The following is a 27,222-nucleotide window of genomic DNA, read 5'->3' on the forward strand; positions in this document are numbered from 1 at the left end:
GATAGTAAAGGATTTTTTCTGTTTCTCTTTCCGTCAGTACTTATACTTATACTTTATATTACCATACTTATCGGTACACGAAGAATAGTACCTCATACTTTCAGAACAATCTCTTGGCTACTTTCTGTTTTAAAGCCTCTAGTTTACTTGGAAGCTCTCCCAAACCCCAAGAAGTGGTCCTGGACCTACTTTTATCTTTGCCCTGTCTTGGCTTCTATTTGATAATGGTGTGATTTTTCAAGGTAGTCTTTCCTCATAAGGAGGAACCTGTCAAGAGTTTAGTTGGAAAAGAAAATGTATTTGTTCAACTCAGTACTTATATTTGAACTATGTTAAGTGAGTCTGTTCACCTGGAGAGGAAAAAAAAATGCACAGGGTCTCTTTTGAAAATGTGATGGAACCTCTCTACACGTGGTTTATGATTTTTTTAAAAAAGAATATTTTTATTTTCTATTTCCTAGATACCCCACAAATAAGTGGATTAAGCTGGGTACTTTCCATGGTAGAGATGAGAGGAATGTTCAGAGTTTCCCTTTAGATGAACAGATGTATGCAAAATATGTGAAGGTAATGTTTACATATACAGAACAATGTTCTATAATGAAAACATACCTATTATTCGTACTTTGTACCTCACCTCACTTGTTTAGAAATCAGAAAAATTAAGAGGAAATTTACTGCAGTATTTCTTTTAATAAAAAAAAAATTCTTACTTGAATATATTACTTAATGGGACAAATTAATACATTCCATTCTGTGTAACTGGAAACCTAGGCCAGTTTTTTGATATCTGTGGCTTTGATGAAATTCTAAGTTGTAACTCTTAAATATTTTTGGAATCTTGATATAAAATGTCATCTTCATAATATTATATATCTTTCTATTTTAAAACCCAAATTATGTTCAGTGACTGGAGTCTTTAAAGCAGATCTAATTTCTTAACTTACTAGATTCTGATTCTTAGGTCATTTCCATTTTAATATCCATTTATTTGTCATTATAGCTTTTTCCTTTTGTATATTCAGGTGAAATATTGTATGTCCAAATAACAATTTGAAATAAAGTAAAAATTAAACCACTTAAATTCAGTATTCCTGCTGCTTTCTCTACCATTGTAGAGGTAGAAATTATCTACCAAACTGGAATTATCACTCTAGAATTGGATTTAGACTAAATATGAGAGTTTCCTACTCCTCTCATTTCCTCCTTTTTTTCTTTAAAATAATAGCTGTACCTTAAAGTACAACTGTGTTAATAATACGGTCTTTTGGAATGACAGCAGCTCTAATTTTCTTTCTAGTCTCTTCTTCTTTAAATGTGAAAACTTACAGCTACCTAATTGTCTCTTGTTGATTTTACTGTCTTGTGTCTTTTTAAAGCATGTATTAAATTGGCTTCTGTAAATGGGTAAACTTGTAGTATTCCTAGTCTCAGTATAAAAATGCTAATTAAAAAAATACAGTTGATATTCTCAGGTAATAATTCAGCAGTGTTCAGAAAAATGAAGGTGCATTTTCATTTTCCTTTAAAGTGGATACTGGAACAATTGTTTAATGACCTTTTTATATAGCACAGTTTCTATACCATGGTGAGGAAAAAATGTTAAAAATAATTTGGCAGATGATACACTTGTACCTAATTTTACAATTAAGACAACTCACATGTTATGAAATAGTTCAAAGAACCATTCTTTATACCATCAACTTAGTTAATAATGGAAGAACATTTCATTGGTGATATAAAAAATCCTGTATAAAACTCCTTACTTTTTCTTTTTTATGATGGGAGACCATAGAACATTTTGATGATTGGTTTTCTTAAAAAAAAAAAAAGAAAACCAACCGACTTTGGTAGAATTAAGTCTAAAAGAAAAAAAAAATTACTTCTTATTCTCATTTTATAGTGATAAATGTTATATAAATTTACTTGGGTTTTCCTTATCACAAAAGAACTAAACCCAAATTTACAAACCACTTTTCAATAGCTTATATTTTACAAGTGGATTGATAAATATCTTCTAGTTATGTAAGTTATATTTGAAATAACATAGCATACCCCCAAAATTTATGCTTTCCCTAAAATAATCAGTTTATAATATTGTGCAAGAATAAATATCATTTCATATTATGCTAATCTTTTTATCAATATATATTTATAAATACATGTAGCTACATATATCAATATATAAATTGATAAATAGGTATATACATGATATATATCTGTAACATTTAAAGTAACATAAGAGAGGTTATTTCTTGATACCCTTTATTAATTTTAGAATGCATTCATATTTAGTGGATAAATAAAACAGCAGCAATGAATTTTAGGTTATTTAACTTAATAACCTTAAAGTTAATTTATTTAATTATAGTTGGACTATACTTTATAGATATGATGGTTAAAATTTTGGGGGGGGGGGCGGGGGAGGTAATTAGGTTTATTTGTTTATTTCTTAGAGGAGGTACTGGAGATTGAACCCAGGACCTCATGCATGCTAAGCATGTGCTCTACCGCTTGAGCTATACCCTCCCCCAGTAAAAATTTAAATCATTGCTTTGGTTTCTGCAGAGAAGTAAGAGTACTACAATGTTATCCATCACAGTACATTGCTTTCTATACTTTAATTATACAGTATAATTTACAAATATTAAATGTTGCTATGGCATGTCATTCAGACTTTGGAACTGATCTCTTTTTCTTTTCCTTTCTCTTGCTTCAGATGTTCATCAAGTACATAAAGGTTAGCAACCTTATCTTTTGCAATATTGAATAACAGGGCATGGCATATTACTGCATGGCAAAAAGCAAAACTTTACAAGTATTGATTTTTGGGAAATAAGGACTTTATTTTTAGAAATGTTATAATGAAAAAACTGAATATGTTGTTAGGTAATCTCACATGTGCTGTGCTGGTTCCTATTTCATGTAATTTTATTCTTTAGGTGGAGCTGATATCACATTTTGGATCAGAGCACTTTTGTCCATTAAGCCTTATAAGGTAATATAGAACAAAAACTTTACTGAGTGGTTTAAAAAGAAAAAAAGGGATACATAAAAATCTCAATATATTTAAAGTGAAGAAATAATTTTCTATTATGTGAAGTTAATACTATAGAAATACAAGCTGCTAAATCTTTCTTGCTCTTGAATATATTTTAGAAAAATGTAAAAATTTCCTCAGTTAAGAAGAAGGAAACTTCGTTTTATGTGTTTGATTCAGCTTGTGTGCTATGGTAATAGTATCTGGAAACGTTTTTAGACTGATAAAAAACATATTTTTAAATGCCTTAAATACCTTAACATTTTAATAGAAACAGTGGATTAATAACTGCAGTATAAGAAACAGTCATTGTTTTAGAGTCCAGAAGTTAATGGCTCTCAAAACATAGCCAGAATTGGTATATTTTGTCGTTTATTGTGAAGAGATGAGTCATAACAACTCTGGTTTTGAGTCTTTAATGAAATTGTCATTAATAGGGTGTTTGGCACCAGCATGGTAGAAGAATATGAAGAGATTGCCGATTCCCAATATCAGTCAGAACGTCAAGAACTATTTGATGAGGACTATGGTAAGTGACTTTAAAACAGTAGCTTCTATGTTTTGCTTTTTTTTTGCTTTTTGATATCTAATAGTAATGGGTAAGTAGAGGTCACTTAAAAAATCAATATGATGGTTGTCTTGAGACTTTAGTTTTTTCATTGTTTTTAACCCTCATAACTATTTTTCCTTAAACCTGTTTTTTAAAGTCATTTTCTGCTTTGTAAATTGAGCTGTTTTCCAAGCTTGTCAATCAGTTATTTGTGACTGGAACGCCCTTCTATAACATTAGTGCTGTGTATTATGATTGTATCCCTATGCCAGGCCCCAAAACCTATTAAACTCTTAAGGTAACTGACAGCAGAATTGAACATTAATTCTTTTGATTTGCCTTAAGCCCAGGAGCAAGCATATTGAGGCCTGAGCCTTTGAGTAACCCCTATGAGCCGGAAGGGGTAGAAGAAGGCTTTATGACACCCTCCATTTCGACTTTATGAACTTCTTGTTATAAAATGTCTTAAACCATAGTCTGAAAATCTAATTTTCCCTTCCCTAGCTTTCCCACAAGTGAAGTGAAGATATTTACTAGGGGTTGGTAAAGTACATTGAAAGCTTGAATAAAAGTCTTACAAATATGATTAAAATTTTGGTAAGCAGTAGGAATATTTTCCTTGGTTTGTATCTGTCTGATAAATGACTTGTGAGTTTCTATTTCTTCTTGTGAACTTGTTTTAGATGTATAATATGTATTTATTATAAAATCTGTTTTAAATGTCAGCTGACTTTGACAGGACATAATTTGAGCTTTTAAGCATATTGTCGATGATAGTTCTCTGCATAATTACCTTTCATTTTCTCTTTAAACAGATTATCCACTGGATTATAATACTGGGGAGGATAAGTCCTCAAAAAATCTTCTTGGCTCTGCTACAAGTGAGTATTTTGGGGTTTTCCTAGTCACTATTAGAGTATTTCTCAACTTTTTTTGTTGTTTTTTTCTGGCATATGTGGCCATTTTGTTATAATAATTTAGGAGGCTCCTACTCCCAATGTGAACTTTGAGTTGAAATCAAAGATACTGGGTTTTGGAAAGTATTTCTATGGGAATAAAATAGTATAAGTAGAGGAAAAGAAATAAGAGAGGAAAAAATGCAAGCCCAAGTTGGTGATAATTAAGCACTTATATTTTTAGGCAAATTCCTTAGAGTGAAGAATGGGTTATTAGTTTACATGGGGAAAGAATTATTAAAGAGGTCCCAGACCATATGAGTAGGCACATCTGAGTAGTCATACTGGATGGGAAAGGAATTAGATTTAGAGGTGGTATGCATCAGTAGCAAATGAGGATTCGTTAATGTATAGGTATGGTTAAGTTTCCTACTAAATTACAAAACATAAAGGCTGTTCTTATTCATAATAATGATTCCCAAACAATAACAATAATAGTTATAATAATATACTCTTTGTAAACTAAAAAAAAACAATGACTAAGATACTAGTTTAGTTTTTTGTCATGCCAGCCTATTATCTGAACTTAGTGGTGGGCTAAGGAGACTCCTGGAAAGACCATTACCAACTGAAACTTTATATTTACTGTTAGGACTCAGGTAGGTATATTTTAATGTTTGTTATTTTTGGTTATTCTTGAAGAATTTGAAACTTACTGGAAGGAGTTTTCTTTTTATTTGGAGATTAATAATTGAATTTAATAAAAGTAAATCTTAGTAAACTAGAAGACTGCTTATTTGTGCATTTCTCTTGTTGCCCTTAGTGAATTGAATTACTTGAATCCCAGTCTCACTGTGTACATTGTCCTCATAGCTTTTTAAGATACTCAACCAGTAGTGCATATACTTAGGCAGATATTTTGTATGGCTACAGTATATGAAATTAAGAATTACTTCTTTTTCATTTCATCTTTTCTTTTTTTTCCCTTTCTTCCCTTCTTCCCTGTTTCCTCTCCATAGAAAACTACAGATTTCAATGGACTTTTTAAGAAATAGAAAGAGTGTTAAAAATACTTCCGTAAAGGGAATCCTTTATGTAGTATTTAACTTCGTTACAGATTAGTGCAATATATTTTGTTTTACTCTATTGCTAGTCAGCTGACATTTTAGATATTATTGACTGCTTTTAAGTGGAATCTTTAGCTATATCTAGTTGATGATGGTGTTAAAAACAGGTGCCTTATTCACTGCTGTGGGATGTAATTTTTTAGAAGTGAAAAAAATGATGCTATTTTCTATATCTGGATATTAATATTATTGTTCATGTCCTTAAATTTGTAGTAAAAATTTTATGTCGTCATATCATGGTTCAGTGATGCTGAATTAGCTGTGAGGAAGCAGCATCATTTTATGGGGTTGGAAAATAGTCCCAGACTGAAAGATCTCTAGCTTCTCGTGGTTACTGGAGAGGAAGGGGCACCTTAGGGGAATAATGCCTTACTATGGTTTTAAATAAAGGAAAACTTTGTTGATATTACTGCTTTTCTTTTTCTGCTTTCCTATGAGATTAACTCCAAGACACCATTAAAATCTTTTCACTGGAGGACACTTCCCTATTTGTAATCACTTCTCTGACTAATGTATTATTTTAACTAATGAGATATAGAATCTTTTTAGATACTCCTTTCAGATCTTTTTCTTTGAAGGTATGTTTCTTGGTAACACATCATTCATTTTTGCTTTTGTGGAGCTCTGAAAGGGCAGTCCAGTTACTTTCCAGTGTTCTAGATGTTGAAAGATTTTGTGTAGTGAGACAAAATGGGTGAGAGGATGTCAGTTGAGCCAAAGCATGAAAAATGGGGTTTAAAAAGATGTCCATTTTCAGAAGTTTCAGAGCAAGAGGGGCAGTAGCAGCAGAGTGATCAGACTTTCCTGTCATATAGCTTACAGTCATGATCTAACACTGCTGCCTTCTTTACCTGTGGCCTTCTTGTTTTTTCTGAAGAGTCTAGGAATGTTTTTGAGCCTGACCTAGTTACTGCCTCCAGGGTGATGTAACTTTAAGAAGTAGTAACAGTATGGAACCAGGCCAAAGAGCTTGAATGTCTGAATTTGACCGTAATCATCACCAGTTTCTAAATAAGCTTGAAATTGGCCAATTTTGAACCTAATTTATTTTTAATATTTATATGTTTCCAAAACAGAATTCTGTGGCTTTAATGTAAATTTCCTTTTGCTATTAAGCAATTTGTTGTTACAGAAAATATATGTCAACAGAATATGTTATTTCTGTTGGTTGTCAAAGAGCATACATACTGCATATTTAGACATTCTTGATACTATATAATTTGCTAAACTGCCAAACAGGGAGAAACCACTATCTTTAGAGCATCATTCTTGGCTTTGTATGTATGCCATTTCTGGTGACTCTTGTGCCTGAATCTTTTGTTTACATTCTTGAACCAGAACACTTAAATTTTTTATATCAACAAAAATTCTTCATACCACTCTCCTTTCCTTATACTTGGTCGTGTGAATTTTCCAGACTACTCTGCTTTGATATTCTTACAAGTCTGCCTTTACTCCTAAATATGATTTGCATTTTGTTAGAATTATCAGATATGCTAAAGGCCGGGTTTCTATTTATGTTTCTGTATATGTTTAAGATGAGTACAGTTTCTGTTTTCTCTTCAGTCAAAGTATTTTTTTATGAATGAATGTATTTTAAGGTCCTAGAGGGAAAAGACAGAGTGAACGCAAGGCATGCTGCAGAGGTAGCTGAATACACATGGGAGGAAGTAGTTTTTTCGTTGTGTTAGAGCGTGGGTGGTTGGTTTTCTGTGTCAGAAAGAGCCATCGGTGTGCTAGAGACCCAGTATAACATGTTGATATTTGGTCCCTAGAAGAATTTCATTTCTAGTGGAATGGGATGGGATGAATAGTTGCCCCACTCAAAAGTAAAGGCGTTGGCTAATCCAGGAGAAATTGAGGACAGATATCTAGTTTAGCACAGTATTCCAAATTATTACTTTACCCTATTCGGAATGCTTTTTAGTGATCAGATTATCATGACAAGCTGTCATGTGTTTGGATCCAAATTGAGAATGGTCAGAATATTCCCAAAGGTGCTTTCTCTCAAAAGAAAAAAAAAAAAAAAAAAAAAGAGACTATATTTGGCAGTATTCTGTGAATATAGCAAGATTATTTCTTATAGGTTAGATAGGCTGAAAAAGTAGCAATTTGCCAAATTTTGCTTTTGTTACTAAATGGCCCCCCTGAAATGATGATAATAAATAATATTTTTAAATAATGGGTTGTGTAAATCTTCCTTATTGTAGGTAGTAGTATTAAAATTTAGGTTAAAAATAAGTACTAACAGTACTTTCTTTACATAGATTATAGATACGGATTTTTAAAATTTTAATAGTAATATGAAAATTTTTTAATGCAAAAAATTTGAAATCTGACATAAGATAGCCCTTTGAAGCACAAGGGACTAAGAATATAGACTTGATGCCAAAATTTCTGAGTTCTGTGAAGCAGTCAGTTTTGACTGAACTTTAGCTGTCAGGCTAAGTAGAGGATCAGATACTACTGTTGTAATACTGGTTAACATTAAAATTGGGTTTCTGAGGAAATAACAGTACATTGTTACTTTATTTTGGTTGGTGAGGAAATAGAGTTTCCATTCCTGTTTTCAATCTCGTGCTGAGGCATCTCTTTAGCCAAAAATCTAAGACTGTTTCTCTGCTTAACAATTTGCCAAGTCAAAGGGCAAGATTGACCTATAATCCTAGAATATAAAATTTTGTGTGTTATATTAATAATGGAAAAAACAGAGTACCACTGCTTGTTGTCGTTCAGATTATAGAATCATAGTTATGTAAAGATGAAAGTTAATAACTGTCTACTAGTTATCACTTTTAAAAGTCTAAAATCTCCTACTATTTTCTCTTGCCATAAAGCATGTATTTACAGGCTCAGTGCCAGGTGGGAGCGCCTGGCTTGTTCCCAACTTTCTTAATGTGCCGGCTTTTCTTCCTTTAGATCCTTTCCTACTTTTCATATCTATGGTTTTCATTGAAAGTGTGATGAAAACCCTATGGATCTCTTTTGGGAAAGGAAACTAAGATGGAAAAAACTGATGAGGTTTAATATGTAGCCCCTGCCACATCTCAGTATTTTAATAGGAGGGATACCTGATACTGGTGAATTAACTTCTAGTGGAAATTCAGAGGTTAGATTAGAGGTGGAAGTTAATTTCCCTTGAAATACATCATATTACTAGAAGGAAGCCTCCTGTTCCCAGCGTCAGCTTTTCATGGAGTTCTGCTATTTTGTGATTCCCATGTACCTTCCGTTATTTATATAGATATTAAGATTTGTAACACTTTACTCATCATTGAGATTCCCTTTTTGGAAAGAGAGGCAGAATTAGCAAGTATGCAGATGACTTTACCTACAACACTTGTTTTATGACTTTGATTTTTAATTCATCTGTCCATGCCCATACCCACCCAATTCACAGAAGAATTTGTATGATTTATTGTACATAAAACATTGTTAAAAGTCATCAAAAAGTACAATTCTATGCAGTATCAATTTGGGATTTAATCATATTACCAATAGATATCTTATGTTCATGGCTGAAAATAAAGTCTTTCTGCTTTCCTTTGCATAATAGTCTTCCTGTTTTATTTAGTTTTACCTACGATAAAACTATCTGTTTAGGAAAAACTTTGGTTTCTTCCAGCTTTTTTGTTTTTGTTTTAAACTATAGAACCGTTTTTAACTATAGAACCATTTTAAAGAAAAAAAGGCCTTTTTGTAAAATTTGAATTTTGGTTGTCACATTTCTTCCCTGTCCCATCACAGATTATATGTTGAATTATACTTGTAACATGCTGAACATAGTATTTTGCTAAAAACAAAACAAAACAAAATCAGTGGGTCAATGGTGAAATCAAAGAGGAAATTAAAAAAACAAAAAGTAGTGTTTTGCTAAAAGGTTTGGGAGACGTTTTATGAAAGAAGCATAATTAAATTTTAAAATCCTTCTGAACATAAAAATTCAGATTTATGCTTTACACTTTTCAGCTGAAATTTGTGTCCTATATTGGACTTACATAGTGAGGTAAGCAAAAATGATTGTCCAAAAAAATGCAAAAAAGACCATTACAGATGGTTTTTGACTATCTGATATTAAGTTATATGAAAATATGTAGGTGTATTGGTATTTTTTTCTGATTGAATTTTGTTTTAGATGCCATTCTAAATATGGTGAATATTGCCGCTAATATTCTGGGAGCAAAAACTGAAGACCTGACAGAAGGTACCTAATCATTTTATGGGTCTTTTAAATATTATGATACTCCAGGGGTCTTCCCAGTTAGGAAAATTAATTAATAAACCAAGCAATTTGCTTTTTCATTTAGAAATGTAGGAACGATCCAAAGAAACTTACCAATCTTCCGTTATTCATTATTTAATTTCACAATTTCTCTTTAATAATAAAATCCTGTCTATATGAAATCGTGAATTTGGTTTTTGACTCTTCCCTGCTGTAGAAGTAATGATTTTATCCCTTATCTTTTTCTTGAGGCTTTGATGCTCTAGTAGTACTTCAACTATGTTTTTTCTTTTAATCAAGTAGCTATTTAGTTTAGAGAGCAATTCTTTCCTTAAAGAATGCCAAAAAAGAATTTTATTAGCAAGGAGAAAAACAATCTTGCCTTTTTTTCTCCCAAAAATATTTAGTTTCAGTTACACAATAAAGAAGTTAATGGGGTTATAATGTACGTCTTGAGTAATACAGTATGGTGACAGGTGGTAACATTTTGCAGTGTATACAAGTGTCAGATCACTGTTATACACATGAAACTAATATGATATGTCAAATAGACTTCAATAAAAAAGTACTTAGTTCCAAGTACAAACTTAAAATCACCCATTTATGTCTTACTCTCTTTAGTAACTCAGGTGTCTTATTAATCATGTAAGAGATTACGCAAAATTTATAGTCATGTTACTTGCTTTAATTATCTGAGAGGCTGACAAAGAATATGCATTACTTGTAATTGTGACTTTGTACGATCATTTCTTTCTAAAAGGACTTTGATGGAAAAAAAAAGTCTGCAGTAGTAAACCTATTTGAATTTTTTTTCTTCTCCCTCGAGAAACTAAAGTTCTTTATTTGTTATAGTGAAATATTTCCGTGGTATAGCTTTTAAAAATTAAACTCAATATGGGCATCTTTCTTAAAATAGGAAATAAAAGTATTTCTGAGAATGCCACTGCCACAACTGCACCTAAAATGCCTGAATCAGCTCCTGTTTCAGCTCCTGTTCCATCACATGAGTAAGTTATATTGTGATATTAGAGTTCTTATAAAGTGGAGAGCTAAGTATACTAGTACATAAAAAGGTACTTGTGATTTATGTGAAATGATTATCTACAGAAAGCTCTGATTCTGATCCATAGCCACTTAAAACATCTTTGAGTTGCTTTTTGGATGCCAGGAATTCACTTCACTCCAGACCGAATGTTTGTTGTTCTGATATTACATTATTACTTTCCTTATTTACAATACTTAATCTTTTCCTTATTGCAAATAATTGACCTACCTCTACAGATATAAGTTTGATGACACGTTCTAAAGGCCTGTTTTTATTAGGTTCAAATTGAAAAACATTGATTAAGTATCTGTGCTATGCCTCCAAAGCTGTAAGGAATACTTGAAGTACTTAGAGCAGTGGTTTTTAGCTTCTGTGTTTGTCACACAGCAGCCTCTTACAGTGTTTCTGAAATTGAATGATACAGGTCTTTTCCCCAGGTTGCAGTGGGCACTTTGGGCAGGGATGTATAAATATATAGGTAAAACGTTAAGTATCCTTGTTTTTTTGGTCTTTTCTACCAGAGATGACTAAGGTTTATTGGCACTTCTGCTTCTAATCCATTAACAGATAAGCTCATAATGATTTGAGTTATTGGGATAATTAGGGTGTATAGATAGTTATTATAATTTTAACTTATGTATATTTCATTAGATATACTCCCTCTAGAACTTTGAAAGCCCTTTTTCCCAGAGGAACTTTACTGAATATGATGAGATATTTGAACATGAAGCAGTTCAAGATAATAAATGAAACCTGCAGTGGGTCTGCTTTTGAGCTGTAATTCCTAAGTATTATACTAATTCAAAAATGAGATTTTTATGCTTCGAAGGGCACAGTGCCAACTTTGTATTCTCCTATTTTAATCCTGGAAGTGACTAAAGATATTTATTGGGTGATTAGAGATACTTATTGGGTGATTAGAGAGAAGATACAGCATTGTGTGTCACTGACTCCTATAAGGTCCCCAGAAATCTCTTTGCAATAGATATTCTTGGTGTTTCTAATTATGTAGAGCTGTCCTGGTTTTGTAACAAGGTTCTTTAGTTAACAACACATAGTGTGTCTTATTTTTCAAAACTAAAATGAGACTAACTTCATTTTACATATATATACACAAACATGCATATACACACTCACCCCCCCCATATACATATGAATATTTGTTGAATGATATCACATCAGGCTAATATTAGCAGTTCTTACTTGTCTATGTTAGAGTTTGTTTTTTAGTAGCTGTTTTTGCACAATTGTTAATCTTTTTGCATAATATTTCTTCATGTATGTTTGTCTTAAATTCTTTCTAATGATCATATGGCAATCTTCTGAAAAAAACAAGTGAAAATAAAAGAATCCGTGATAGGGTGTCATTGCTAAAGTTATTATGAAAAGATGATTTATTTTCTTTTCTCAGATCTGAGTTTTTTAAAGCATAACTCTGATCAGGGTATATACAGATGATATATAACTTAATTTTTACCAAATTGATTCAGTTTAGTTTTTCTCCCTCCCCTTCTTCAGACATTGCTCCTTTTTACTGTCATAATTTACTTGGTAGATAGTAAGTAGTGTTCCACCTTAATATGTAATAAATATTATACAGAGACTATGTATCTGTATCTGTACCATCTGTTTAGAGAAGCAGAGCCCAACTGTGTTTTAGTTTAGTCTGTTTACTATTTTTCTGCCAATGAAATGAAAGTCCAGCTTTTAGATACTGTCTTTTTTTATTCCTACTTTTGCTCTTGTGATATTGATCTTTATTTGAAGACTTTTCCTGGCATTCTTAGTAGTTTTTCACAGTAGAAAAATTTGTATATGAAGATATTTCTTTTTGGTATTCAAATTACATTTTTTTTCAGATTGTAACTTTGGTGCTGCAAGGACTGTATCCAGAAATTCGTTATCTTTATCTCGGAAGGAATCACAGATACTGTAGTGTAGTTTACAGCACTGTTCCCACCAGCTCAATTCCCCACTCTCCCCTACACACATATTCTAGAGCCCAAAGATGGGATTGAGTTAGTAGCACTATTCATTTATGATTAGCCAGGATTTTCATTAAAATGGCTAAGTAATTTAGCTTTAAATAATTGAAAATTAGCCCAGATGATATTGAGATTGTTTGGGGGGAGGGATAGTATGTTTCTTCTCCCTAAAGTAGGTGGCGCACTCTTGTGTGTGTGTGTGTGTATGTGTATGTATGTATAAGTAAATGCCATGTTCGAATTTCTCAACTCATCCATAGAAAAATGATCTTTGAGAAATCTGCAGTTGACCCTTGAATAACGTGGGTTTGGACTGCACAGGTCCACTTATACACACATCACACATTTTTTTTTCAGTAGTAAATACTGTCGTACACATAATCACGATTGGTTGAATCTGCAGATGCAGAACCACGGATATAGAGGAACTGTGGCCACAGAGGGCTGAATACGTTATACACTGATGTTGACTGTGCAAAGGGTCCACACCCCTAACCCTCCACCTTGTTGAAGGGTCAGCTGTGTTGGCCTTTTGAAAATAGGATATTCACGCACAAAATGCATTCGTAATAAGAATCCTGGCTTCTAGTTTTAGCTCTGTGACTTTTATAGCCCTTGGGTAGCTCACAGTTTCTGATACGAGAGATAACGAGGCTTACAAAGATTTGGTGAATATGGGAGGGAAAGGTACAAGGTACATTCAGTAAATGGAAATATTCTTGTACAAAGAATTCTTAAACAGAGATTAAGAAAAATTTGATTTGGTGAGTCATCTGGCTGGTCACTTGATAAATGATCTTTCTGTTACCATTTCTGAATAATATTGTTTTTGTAATGAAAGTGATTTGAAGGGGAAAAATTCTTCCAAAATAAATGTGAGTTTTTCCTGTATTTCTAGCCTTTCTTTTATCTTATGTATGCTGCATTTATTTTCCTTAAACATAATTTTATCTTTAGATTTCTGATTAAAGTGATTTGTGATTATGGATATGTATTTCTAGGTTTGTAACCACTGAGGGACATGAACATGACACAGAGCCATCAGCAGCAGATTCTACAAAAGAGAGTCCCATTGTACAACTAGTTCAAGAGGAAGAAGAGGAGGCAAGTCCCTCTACAGTGACCCTTCTGGGTAGTGGTGAACAAGAGGATGAAACATCACCCTGGTTTGAGTCAGAGACACAAATATTTTGCAGTGAACTGACCACAATTTGTTGTATTTCTAGTTTTTCAGAATACATATATAAATGGTGTTCAGTTAGAGTTGCTCATTATCGGCAACGCAGCAGAACTCTTGTGAGTAAAGAAAAAGATTACCTTGTATCAGCTCAACCACCATTAGTACTTCCTGCAGAATCAGTAGATGTTTCAGTATTGCAACCTTCAGGTGGAGAAATGGACAGTAAGAGTAAGGAAAAGGAAGCAGAAACCATTGTTCTAGGTGACTTAAGTAGTATGCACCAAGGAGATTTGATTAATCACACTGTAGATGCCATTGAACTTGAACCGAGCCTTCCTCAAACTCTTTCTCAGTCTCTTCCCTTAGATGTTACTCCGGAAATCAGTTCATTATCTAAAATAGAAGTATCTGAGCCTATTAAATATGAGGCAGGACATACACCATCACAAGTGAGTCCCCAAGAAAGTTCTGCTGAGGTTGATAATGAAACAGAAAAAAAGTCTGAGAGTTTTAGTTCTATAGAGAAACCAGCTGTGATCTATGAAACAAATAAACTTAATGAAATAATGGGTAATATTGTAAAAGAAGACATAAACTCCATGCAAATTATCACAAAGCTTTCTGAAACAATAGTGCCACCTCTAAACACAGCTACTGTGCCTGACAGTGAAGATGGGGAAGCCAAAATGAACATAGCTGACACACCAAAGCAACTTTTGACTCCTGTTGCGGATTCTTCTTCATTACCTGAAGTAAAAGAGGACGAACAGTCTCCAGAAGATGCCCTTTTAAGAGGGTTACAGAGGACAGCTACAGATTTTTATGCTGAATTGCAAAATTCTTCAGATCTAGGATATGCTAATGGAAATCTTGTACATGGATCAAACCAAAAGGAGTCAGTATTTATGAGACTTAATAATCGTATTAAAGCCTTAGAAGTTAACATGTCTCTCAGTGGTCGCTATCTGGAGGAGCTTAGCCAAAGGTAAGCTTTCTTGTGAATTAGCACAGTCCACTTTGCTCAGTGAGCTAAGTAGCAGAGTATCATCTGTGGCTAGAGAAGGAGAGGATTTAATTATCTCATGATATAGTAGTAATAAGCACAGTTTTAGCTGGAGAAAGAAAGTGACTTGGATTTTGATCGATGACTTTAAGAATTGATTTTGGTATTAAGGTATTAAATGATGTAATATATTTATTAGGCAGATAACAAGTTTGAGTTACGTATAATCAGTTTCTCCTTCTGTTGCTTAACTTTAGCCACTTTTATTGTTTGATTCCCAGAGCACTCACAGGAAAAATTAGAGGCTATAGACTTGAAAGCTCTTTGTGGAACTTGCAAGATATTTAAGAATTTAAGTAGGTGAAGACTAGAATAGACTAAACTGGATGATTAGGCAATATTTGCATCCCTTCATACAAGTCCTAGCATCCTAGTCCTAGTTGTAGTAATTTATGCTCTTGTGCTGTTAAGTGCCGGAGGCAGTGCCAGTGTGCTTGCTTATGCAGTGATTAAGACCCTAGGCACAGTTCTCCAGTTTTCAATCTTATTTACTTTTTTTTTTAAATCCCTTAAGTGTCTAACATCCTTAGGGATTTTCCTCCAACATTTTGTAACCACCTAGGCACTGGATTTTCTATTCCTCTTAAATTGAAATGTTGCTAATGAGATGTCACTAAGGTTATCATTATATGCTAAAGGGAGTTTCTTAATTCATACATACAGTTTATTGGAAATTGTATGCGGGTGTCTTTGCTTGCCTGCTAGCTACCTCTCACCCTGCTGTTGCCTCTCTCCATCCCCACCCAATTCGCCCCACTAAAAGAACCACAGAAATCACTAATAAATCTTTTTTTATTGATATGTAATTGACATATGACATTATATTAGTCTCAGATGTACAGTGTAATGATTTGATATTTGTATATATTGTGAAGTGATTACTACAGTGAATCTGTTTAACATCATCATCACAGTTACACTTCTTTTTTCTTATGTTGAGATCTACTCTCTTAGCAGCTTTCAGATATACAGTACAATCCAGTATTATCAAGTATAGTTACTATGCTGTACATTACATCTCTATTACTTACTCGATTTATAACTGGGAAGTTTTACCTTTTGACCCCCTTTATCAATTTTGCCCACCCTTTACCTTCCTCCTTTGGCAGTCACCAATGTGTTCTTTGTACCTGTGAGTTTGTGGGTTTTTCTTTTTTTTATAGATTCCACATATAAGTGAGAACAACCATATGTCTGTTGAACTTATTTCATTTAGCATAATGCTCTCAAGGTCAATCTATGTTGTCACAAATGCCGAGGCTTTCTTTTTTATGGCTGAGTAATACTCCATGGTATACACATAACACATTTTCTTTATCCATTCTTCCATTGATGGATGTTTAGTTTGCTTCCATGCCATGGCTATTGTACATAATGCTGCAGTGAACATGGAGGTGCAGATATTTTGTCAAGTTAGTGTTTTTCATTTTCTTCAAAATACCTAGAAGTGGAATTGCTGAATCATATGAAAGTTCTGTTTATAATTTTTTAAGGAACCACCATACAGTTTCCCATAATGGCTGTACCAATTTATATTCCCAACCAACAGTGTAGAAGGGTTCCCTTTTCAGTACATCCTCACCACCAAGTGTTACTTCTTGTTTTTTTTTGGTAATAGCCATTTTAACAGATGTAAGGTAGTAACAAATTGTGGTCTTGATTTGCATGTCCCTGATAATTAATGATGTTGAGCACCTTTTCATGTACCTGTTGGCCATGTATGTTTTCTTTGGGAAAATATCTATGCAGATTCTCTGCCAACTTTTAAAATGTTTTTTGTTTTGTTTTGTTTTGCTGTTATATGATTTCTTTATATATTTTGGATATTAACCCCTTATCTGATTAATAATTTGCAAATACTTTCTCCTGTTTGGTAAATAGCCTTTTCATTTTGTTGATGATTTTCCTTGCTGTTTAAAAACTTTTCAGTTTTATGTAGTCCCACTTGTTTTTCTTTCGCTTTTGTTGCCTTTGCTTTTGGTGTTATATCCAAAGAAACATTGCTGGGACTGATATTAAGGAGCTTACTGTCTATGTTTTCTTCTAGGAGTTCTATTGTTTTACATCTTAGGTTCAGGTCATTAATCCATTTTGAGTTAAATTTTTGTGTATGGTATCATTCAGTTGCATGTGGCTATTCAGTTTTCCAAGCATCATTTATTGAAGTGACTGTTCTTTCCCCATTGTATATTCATAGCTCCTTTGTCACAGATTAATTGACTGTATCTGTGACTAATAAATCTTATAAAGAAATGAGAAGCATTGAATTGATGTTGAGGTGGCAGATACCTCAAGGGACCTCTTTATTTTACCTTTGTAAATTTTCCTGTATTGCACAGGCCTCAAAAGAGTTATTTTCAGAAAAAAAATTGATTTCTCTCATATATTGAAATATGAACTGTGTTTCCACTAATAAATAAAGAAATAAGAAATTAAAATCAATTCTTACTCCTTAGGTACCGGAAACAAATGGAAGAAATGCAAAAGGCTTTCAATAAAACAATAATAAAGCTTCAGAACACTTCGAGAATAGCAGAGGAGCAGGTTGGTCATCTTCATGCCTCATTTACTTTTTATATAAATTTCCACTGAATTTTGTGGTATCTCACTGTTAAGAAGGGTAAGTAATGTTGGTTCACTCTTTCCCTAATAGCTGATGATTAAGCCTGTAAAATGATGTCATGTTTGGGAAGTTTTCTAGCTGTTAGTATCATTTTCTCTTCTAGGGAAAATTTTCTTGAACATTATCCGACTTACATTTCAAGATTTGTGCATATGTACGTGTGTAGAAGTGCAGTGGATATTGCACAACTCCTTAAAATTCTAAAATCATTTGTGGTTTTCTATGTGGATAGTTTTACTGGCTGCAAATAAGAACAGCTCTGTTTCTTCTTTTTAATTTTTATACCTTTTAATTTCTTTTTTTCCCTTTTATGTTTTGCATAGAGCTATACTGTAGGACTGATGGTAGTGGCCATTCCCCTGTCTTGTTGATTTTAAGGGACTGATTTCAGTGTTGTACCATTAAACATGATGTTTGTTAATAAGTTTTTATAGTATGTTACCATGATGAGGAAAATTTATACTTTTCTAAAAGATTATTTGGGATTTGAGGACGGTGAGGTGAGGTGAGGAGGCCTCAAGTTGTAGAGTTTAAGTTGCGTCTTATTCTCAATTTGTGACATGTTATCATTGTGGTTCCACACAAAATTCCTCCTTTTATTTAAATTGAGGTTTGAGAATTGTTTACATATTCTGAATACACGTCCTTTGTCAGAGATATGCTTTGTAAATATTTTCTCCTAGTTTGTTACTTTTTTCTCATTCTCTTAAATGCATCTTTTGAAGAACAGAAGTTTTTAATTTGTTGAAGCTGTTTACCCATTTTCTCTTTGCTCTACAAAGTCTTTGCCTAAACCAAAGTCACAAAGATTTTTTTTCCCCTGTGTTTTCTTCTAGAATTTCTATAGTTTTAGTTTTGCAATAGGTTTATAATCCATTTTAATTTTTTAACATGTTACAAAGTATGGCTCAAAGTGCTTTTGAGGGAGAGAGGATGAGAAACATGAATATTCCTTCCTTCCAGCATCATTTGTTGAAAAGTCTGTCTTTTCTCCACTGAATTTTCTTTGTACTTTTGATAAAAATCATTTCACCATATATATGTGGATTTGTTTCTGGGGTTCTGTTTGTTCTGCTCATCTGTTTGTCTTCTTGCTAATACCACACTGTTGTGATTACTGTAACTTTGTAGGAATTCTTAAAGTTAGGTAATTTCAATCCTGTAACTTTGCTCTTCTTTTCTAAAACTCTTTTGACTAATCTGGATTTGTCCAGTACAGATACTAGAATCAGTTTGTCAGTTGCTACCAAACAGAAAACCTGTTTGTATCTTGATTGGGATTGTGTTGACTTTCTAGATCAATTTGGAGAATTGACAGCTTAATAGTTCTAAGTCCTCTGACCCCTGAACACAATATTTATTTAGTTCTTCATTAATTTTAATGCAATAATTTTCCCTCTATATTTTTTCTCTGCTTTTTATGTAACATCTGTGCTTTATGTCTCAGGGACCTGTTTAAGTACTTTTCAATAATCTCGTCTGTTAACACTATTGGAAGTAAATCTTGATTATAAGTTTTAACCAACGTAATATTTTTAATAGCATGTCCTTTAAAACTGTCTAGAATTTATCAGTGTTTGTCAAATGTGAGTCAAAGAAACAATTTATTGAATCACATTCTGCATTTAAAAAAAAATTAAGTAGGATAGAAAGTACCACAGTAGATCACAGTGAGGGAAGTAAGGGAAGCTTTTTGTTACAGTTTTATACATCCCTCCCCCCTTCACACACACACACACACACACACACACACACACACACACACACACACACACACATATAGTTGAGACTTAAAACTTATTTAAATTTAAATTTGAGTAGTATATGATTATGTAGCTATTTCATATAGGGTCCTGGAGTGGGGAGGTAATTAGGTTTATTTACTTATTTTTAGAGGAGATACTGGGGATTGAACCCAGGACCTTGTGTTTGCTAAGTATGTGCTCCACCGCTTGAGCTATTCCCTCCCCCAGGGGGCCTAAATTAGAGTGTTGGATTTCCTTAACTTCTGGCTCTCTTTTCCTCCTCCTCAAATTCATTAGTAAGTTGAAATTTTTAGTATAGTCTACCTAATGTAGGTTCACAACCATGAATACAATGTATGTCTCTAAAATATGCATGTAAATGCTAGCTTAAGTAAAGACCTATTTGTTGATTATAAAAGTTTCTAAAATTCAGAGCTGGAAAGATGGGTGTTTTGGATGAATTTCTTTTCATTGATAACCCAGCATTTGACTAGATAGATGATCAGTTGTACATATTGTCTGTGTGACATCCTAAGTTCCATCCTAATATGCTATGAAATAGAAGTTTTAAATCTTCTTGGTATGAGCCTGCTTTGTATCCAGAAACATTCTTCAAAATTTCTCCAGCATGTCTTTGTGCCAGTTGCTTTGGTTTAAAAAGACACATTTGACAAAGTGACTACTTTGCATATAGCTGGTTATAGGCTGATTTTTACATATGGAGCCTCTATTAACTTAAAAAGTAATTTATTAACTTCTATTAGACAATATTCTACATGGTAGCAGTGAGTGGCCTTTTTTTTTTTTGGCAGAGGAGGAGGGTTGAACAGTCTCAAATTCTTAAAATGTTTTGTTTTTTTAAAATTTCTGGTTCACGTTTACAACATTCATTCAGTAAGAGCTTTCTACTAATATGTTTTCCCTCCTGAGGAATTTAACAGTTTTTCTGGATTTTTTTGCTTGAATTTATAGTGTAGTTAACGTACAGATGAAACACAAAAAGAATAACGCTTATGTCTTCTTTTATCATAGGATCAGCGGCAGACTGAAGCCATCCAGTTGCTACAGGCACAGCTGACCAACATGACGCAGCTTGTTTCAAATTTATCAACAACAGTAGCGGAATTAAAACATGAGGTTAGTGTTACTGGTGGTGGTGTGTGACACAGTGTCATGAAGGCAGGCTTGATATCTAAGAACTTTAATCAAACAAGATTGTCACGTATAGAGAACTTTTTCAGAACACTCGAATGTGGTATTTTAAAGTTTTGGAAATATATTCATTATCATAATTTTTTGGAAGACATGGCTTTCATAGTTTAGGTCTTCCATAAAATACAGTTATAAAGCAGTTCTAGTCAGCCTTCTGCAAACCATTGATAGTTCCTATACATACTTAAGTTTTCAGTTCAAAAAGGCTTGTTAAGTTAGTTAAAGCAAAAATTTCATTGATTTAACAAGTATTTATTGAGCCATCCATGTGTGTGAGACATGAGCTGTCCGGTCCTGGGTTGAGGCATATGGCAGTGAATAGTCCCTGGCCTCACAGGGCTCTCTTACCTGGGGGAGAGAGGGAGTACATACAGTAAATATGTGTGAAGGATGGTGAGGTGGAGAGTGAAACGGGCACGTGTACCATGGTGGTGCTTTAAGTGCAGCTGCCTTAGCTACGGTGATGTTGGAAGGCTTACCTGAGGAGGTGGCATTAGAACTGACTGCTCAAGAGGAGTCAGCAGCCACACAGAGCCTGGGGTCAGAACAAGCCGATTAGTGGCAGATCTAGGGCAAAGCACGCGAAGTTAGAAATAGTGGCATGTGTTTGGGACCAGAACAAAAGCTGGTGTGGCAGAAGCAGAGTGAATGAGAGAAGTGAAGGTAAGAAGTAAATTGAGGAATTTGGCAGGGGCCTGGTCATGTAGACCTTTGTAGGCAGTTGAGAGTTTGAATTTTATTTTATTCCTGCAAGTCATTGGGAAGTATTAAAGAAATAACATGGATCATCTCATAGATGACACTGAGAAGCTCCCTATTTGCTGCTCTGTGGAGAATCACCTTTTAGGGACCAGCAGGAGCAGAAGTGGGGAGGAAGCCGTTTAATTAGGAGACAGCGGAGTAGACTGGGTGAAGTGAGGTTGGCTTGGACTAGGACTTCAGAAGTGGAGAACAGTGTAGAGTTGTTGAGTTCAGGGTATAAAGATAGAAGGCACATGTTCCTGAAAGATTAGTTATGGGGATGAGGAATTGAGAGTGATTCCCAGGCTTAAATCACTGGGCAATTGGTGGTTTAGTTTTGTGAGATGGGAAGGACTAGGTAAGAGCACAGTTTTTTTTCTCCCTGAGGCTGTACAAGTAGAAAAACAAAGCATATGTGGCAAAATGTGAGCATAGGTGAAAGGCATACATATGTTCATTGTACTATTTTTTAAACTTTTCCATAGGTTTGAAATTTTTTAAGGGATTGGGGGAAAAAAAGAAAATGTAAAATATTGCCTTAGTAGTACATTTTCCAAGAGCATGCTCTGCATTTATGGTTTTGAAACACGAGAAAATGTTCAAAATGATTTGTCCTTTGAACTTGAGGTAACTAAACCCACTGTAGTTTTTCTAATATTATTTTAAAATTATTGTTAAACTTTCTTCTCATCTCAGGTTTCAGATCGACAAAGCTATCTTGTTATATCTTTGGTTCTCTGTGTTGTCTTGGGACTGATGCTTTGTATGCAGCGTTGTCGAAACACTTCTCAATTTGATGGAGATTATATTTCAAAACTTCCTAAAAGTAATCAGTATCCAAGCCCTAAAAGGTAAGTCAGCATTATATTTCACAACTATCCTTTTATATTTTTGAGAAATTTGAATAAATAAAGGGATACTGAGATAATTTATTTCCCCATGTGATTATCTTGAAACCAAAATGTTAATTAAAAATATCATTGGAACTAGTGAGATGGTCCTATGCCTGGAAGGTTCTGTAGACTCTAACAGAGAAAACACTAGTAATAAGTGCATAAAAACTCTTGAAATGTTTTGGTTGTAAAAGATGCTTGAATGTGGAATTCAAAGAGGGAAGGAGGGGAATAGGTATTTTAATACAGCACCTTTTAGAAAATGATCTTTAAATTTTCTTTTACATAGATTATCAGTAACTGGAGGGTTACCTTAGAGATGAGTCCGGTGTGCATATACAGTTCTCTAGCTTCCATCCAGCCCCGACTATGGAGTAAATTATATGTAGTTCACTCACTGTGCCCTATGTTGATTTTTCTTCATGTGTTAGGTGTTTCTCTTCCTATGATGATATGAACTTGAAAAGGAGAACTTCATTCCCACTCATCAGATCCAAGTCTCTACAGTTAACTGGCAAAGAAGGTAGATTTTTGTGGATATGTAATACGTAAATATAAATGTGAACCTAGCTTCCTTCTAGCCCTAAGTATAATGTCAATATTGTGTTCGAGACCATCTGTAACAGAATAATGGGTGCAAGTAACCTTTGTGTTTGTGCTGTGTCAAAGCCACCTTACCATTTTCACAGTTTAAATCTGTCTTTGTTTCTAAAAGCCCAGTGGGTGGGGTGGGGGGCTCAGTTTAATTAGCCATTGGTAGCCTCGTTTGCACATGCTCCTGTTTAGAAGTATTTCTTTTTAGAAAGGGATGTTTGAGAAAGTTCAGCAGATATGGAAAACCTGAATGTGCTCCCATAGTATCCTGTGCTTATCTGCCTCCTCTTCCTGTTCAGGTAGGACCCCTTTTGTCTCTAGTTTAGGACTGTGAGGCACTTGCTGAAAAAAAATCTGATCTTTCTCTTTTTTATAGCCCAGGGTCTGTAATAGGCTTCCATCGTCTAATACTTAATGAATACTTAAACTGAAATGAATGGCTGCTTTCCTGTATCCGTACCTTTTATAACTAGTGCTATATTTAGTGCTTATTAAGAGACTTATCTTCTAGCAATATTAAAATAACCAAATTAATTACATATCTCAATTAGGAGTGCTTTCTTAATAATCACTGGAGTCTGTCTCTTTCTTTAGGATTTAGTAACTGAGCAACGTGTTCCAGTTGATTAAATTATTCAAGTAATCATTCTTGAGCTTCGCTGGTTTACTGTTATGACAGAGCTTTACAGACTTACCCATTACATATGTGTTTACTAAGGACTAGTAAATCTCTTCCTCCTTTCTGCTTTTTTCTTTCTCTTTTTCTTCTTTTGGCTAATCTGTCTTTTTATAAGTGAATTTTTAAAGTATAATTTGTACAGGAAAATGTAATTATCATATGTAAAGCTTGATGGATTTTTCACAAACTGAACAAACTGAACCAACACCCAGAGTAAGAAGCAGAACATTATCCAGCACCCCAGAAACTTCTTTGTGCTCTTTTAGTCACTACCCATCCCCTCCCAGGGTAGCCACTACATATTTGACATTGATTGTGAGGTCCACCATGTCTTTGAGTATAGTTACGGTTTGTTTACTCTCATTCCTGTATAGTATTACATTATACAAATATACCACACATTAATCATTTACATTTGGATTATTTTCAGTTTGAAACTATTACATATCTTTTGGTGAGCACATGTATGCACGTCTGTTGAGTATATCCCTCGAAATGAGATTGCCGGATCGTAAGATTGTGTATATTCCGCTTTATTAAATACTGCCACAGTTTTCCAGAGTGTTGTATGAATCTGCCCTCCCGTCAGCTATGTTTGAGGGTTCTACATTCCTGTTAACATTTAGTATTGTTGGCCTCTTAGCTTTTCTGGTGGGTGTACATGCATTACTTATTTGAGCTGTATTCATGTGATTAGGGAATATGTTGGAGATGATTTTCCTTCTCAGCATTTCTTGTTTCATTTCAAATTAGTTGAAATCATGACTGTTTTACTGTTTCTCTTTTCTTTATGTAACTCTTCAAGGCCAGTTAGAATAGCCTTTTCTACCTGATAGTAGAATTACTTCTACTTTAACCAACTATGTCTTGGTTCATCTTTGCAGTTAAAACAGTTAAGGACAGTAGGCAGGAAACTGTTTTTGTTTATTGTTCATTAATGTTAAGTATATTCAGATTGATATGAAACATCTCCAAAACTTTTTCATTTCGTAAATCTGAAACTGTATCCATGACACAAGTCCCTTTTTTCCCTCCTCTCAGCCCCTGGTAACCGTAATTGCATTTTCTGTTTCTATGAATTTGACTACTTTAGATACTTAATTTTAAGTGGAATCATGTATTATTTGTCTTTCCCTGACTGGCTTATTTCACTTAGTGTAATGCCCTCAAGGTTCATCCGTGTAGTAGCATGTAACGGTTTTCTTCTTTCTTAAGACTGAACAATATTCCATTATACAGATACATACCATGTTTTGTTTATTCATCTATTGATAGGTGTTTAGGTTGCTTCTACCTCTTGGCTGTTGTGAAATAGTGCTGCTCTGAACATGAGTGTGCAAATACCTCTTTAAGACCTTGCTTTCAGTTCTTCTGGACATACCGTTGAACAATGCGGGAGTTAGGGACACTGACCCTCTGTGCAGTTGGAAGTTCACGTACAATTTATAGTCAGCCTTCCATGTTCATGGTTACTCTGTATCTGAGGTTCTCCATCTGTAGATTCAACCAGCCACGATTGTATAGTACTTAGTATTTACTGTTGCAAAAAATCTGTATATAAGTGGATTCATGGTTCAGACCCATGTTGTTCAAAGGTCAGCTATATACCCAAGTGGGATTGCTGGATCATATGATAGTTCTATTTTTTGAGGAACCTTTATACTGTTTTTCATAGTGGTTACACCATTTTACGGTTCCATCAACTGCACAATTTTCTCCATGTCCTCACAATACTTGTTTTCTTTTTTTTTTTGATAGTAGCCTTCCTAATAGGTGTGAGGTGATATCTCATTGTGCTTTTGATTTGCATTGCTCTGATGATTAGTGGTGTTGAGCATCATTTCATGTGCTTGTTGGCCATTTGTAAATCGTTTTTGAAGAAATGTTTATTCAAGTCTTTTGCTCCTTTTTTGAGGGTTTTTTTTTGATGTTTAGTTATAAGAGTTCTTTATATATTCTAGATATTAATCCCTTTTCAGATATATGACTTGCAGATATATTCTCCCATTATGTAGGTTGCATTTTCACTCTGATTTTGTGCTTTGATGGACAGAAGTTTTTTTTAAGTTTGATATAGTCCCATTTGTCTGCTTTTACTTTTGTTACTTGTACTTTAAGTGTTGTATCCAAGAAATCATTGCCATAGCCAGTGTCATGAAGTTTTTCCCTATGTTTTCTTCTAAGAATTTTATAGTTTTAGGTTTTATATTTAGATTTTTAATCCATTTTGAGTTAATTTTTTAATATGGTATAAGTTAATGGTTCAACTCTTCTTTTTTTTTTTCTTTTTTTTGGCATGTGGATATCCAGTTTTCCCAGCACCATTTGTTGAAGAGACTGTCATTCCCAACTGAGTGGTCTTGACACCCTTGTTGAAGATATTTGACTATATGTTTGAGGGTTTATTTCTGGGCTCTTTTTTTCTATTCCATTTTTCTATGTGTTTTTATACCAGTACTACCACACTGTTTTGATTACATTTGGAATGTGTTTTGAAATCAGAAAGTGTGAGTCCTCTACCTTCGTTCTTCTTTTTTGTAATTGTTTTGCTTATTTAAGGTCAGTTGGGATTTGCTATAAATTTTAGAATGTATTTTTCTGTTTTATTAAAAAATGCTTTTGGGATTTTGGTAGGAATTATGTTGAATCTGTAGATTGCTTTGTAGTGTGGACATCTTAATATTATGTCTTCCAGTCATGAACATGAGTTGTCATTCCATTTGTTTGTGTCTTCTTCAGTTTCTCTCATTAGTGTTTGTAGTTTTCAGTGTACAAGTCTTTCACTTCCTTAGTGAGGCTTATTCCTAAGTATTTTATTCTTTTTGATACTATAGGTTTGATAAATAGAATTGTTTTCTTAATTTCCTATTTGGGTTTGTTCATTGTTACTGTGTAGGAGCACAGCTCATGTTTATATTGATTTTGTATCCTGCAATTTTGCTGAATTCATTTAGTTCTAACAGTTTTTTTTTTTTGTAAGATTTTAAGGTTTTCTATATAAAAGATTATGTTATATCATCTCTGAACAGAGATAATTTTACCTCTTTTTTTTCCAACTTAGATGCCTTTTATTTTCTTTTCTTGACCAATTGGGCCGGCTAGGACTTCCAACAGTTTATTGAACAGAAGTGATGAGAGCACATATCCTTGATTTCTTCCTGATCTTAGAGGAAAAGCTTTCAGTCTTTTCACCATTGAATACTATGTTAAGCTGTAGGCTTTTCATAAATGGTCTTTACTATGTAGAGGCAGTTTCCTTCTTTCCTAATTTACTGAATATTTCTTTGTCATGAAAGGGTGTTAAATTTTGTCATACGCTTTTTCTGCATCAGTTGAGATGATCATTTGGTTTTTGTCCTCCATTCTGTTAATCTGTGACAGACTACATTGATTTTCACTTGTTGAAACACCCTTGTATTCTAGGAATAAATCTTGCTCATTTTGGGTGTGTAATCCTCTTAACGTGCTCTCTGATTTGGTTTGTTAATACTGCACTGAGGATTTTTGTACCGGGATTCATCAGGGATATTGGTCTGTAGTAGTCTTTTCTCGTAGTGCCTTTGGCTTTGGCATCAGGGTAATGCTGGCTTTATAGACTAAGCATGGAAGTGTTAACCTCCTCTGCAG

At 33.8% G+C, this 27,222-nt stretch overlaps 1 protein-coding gene across 5 annotated transcripts in view; it reads left to right on the forward strand.

Moving 5' to 3' along the window:
* SUCO (SUN domain containing ossification factor) overlaps positions 1-27,222 on the forward strand; it is an 84,256-nt gene that overhangs the window by 45,392 nt on the left and 11,642 nt on the right. For 2 of the 5 annotated variants that reach the window (XM_010956693.3, XM_010956702.3), the window contains 12 exons: positions 462-567; positions 2,720-2,740; positions 2,943-2,998; positions 3,478-3,569; positions 4,406-4,471; positions 9,749-9,817; positions 10,752-10,842; positions 13,867-15,030; positions 17,565-17,652; positions 20,509-20,613; positions 22,126-22,280; positions 22,754-22,845. In XM_010956693.3, coding sequence (XP_010954995.2) covers positions 462-567; positions 2,720-2,740; positions 2,943-2,998; positions 3,478-3,569; positions 4,406-4,471; positions 9,749-9,817; positions 10,752-10,842; positions 13,867-15,030; positions 17,565-17,652; positions 20,509-20,613; positions 22,126-22,280; positions 22,754-22,845 — 2,105 coding nt within the window. Of the gene's footprint in view, positions 1-461; positions 568-2,719; positions 2,741-2,942; positions 2,999-3,477; positions 3,570-4,405; positions 4,472-9,748; positions 9,818-10,751; positions 10,843-13,866; positions 15,031-17,564; positions 17,653-20,508; positions 20,614-22,125; positions 22,281-22,753; positions 22,846-23,124; positions 23,216-27,222 lie in introns of all 5 variants that reach the window. The other 3 variants (XM_045517845.2, XM_045517852.2, XR_006725449.2) reach the window with 2 other exon arrangements.

Source organism: Camelus bactrianus, chromosome 21, assembly GCF_048773025.1.
Source record: "Camelus bactrianus isolate YW-2024 breed Bactrian camel chromosome 21, ASM4877302v1, whole genome shotgun sequence".
In the NCBI taxonomy this organism is placed as follows: domain Eukaryota; kingdom Metazoa; phylum Chordata; class Mammalia; order Artiodactyla; family Camelidae; genus Camelus; species Camelus bactrianus.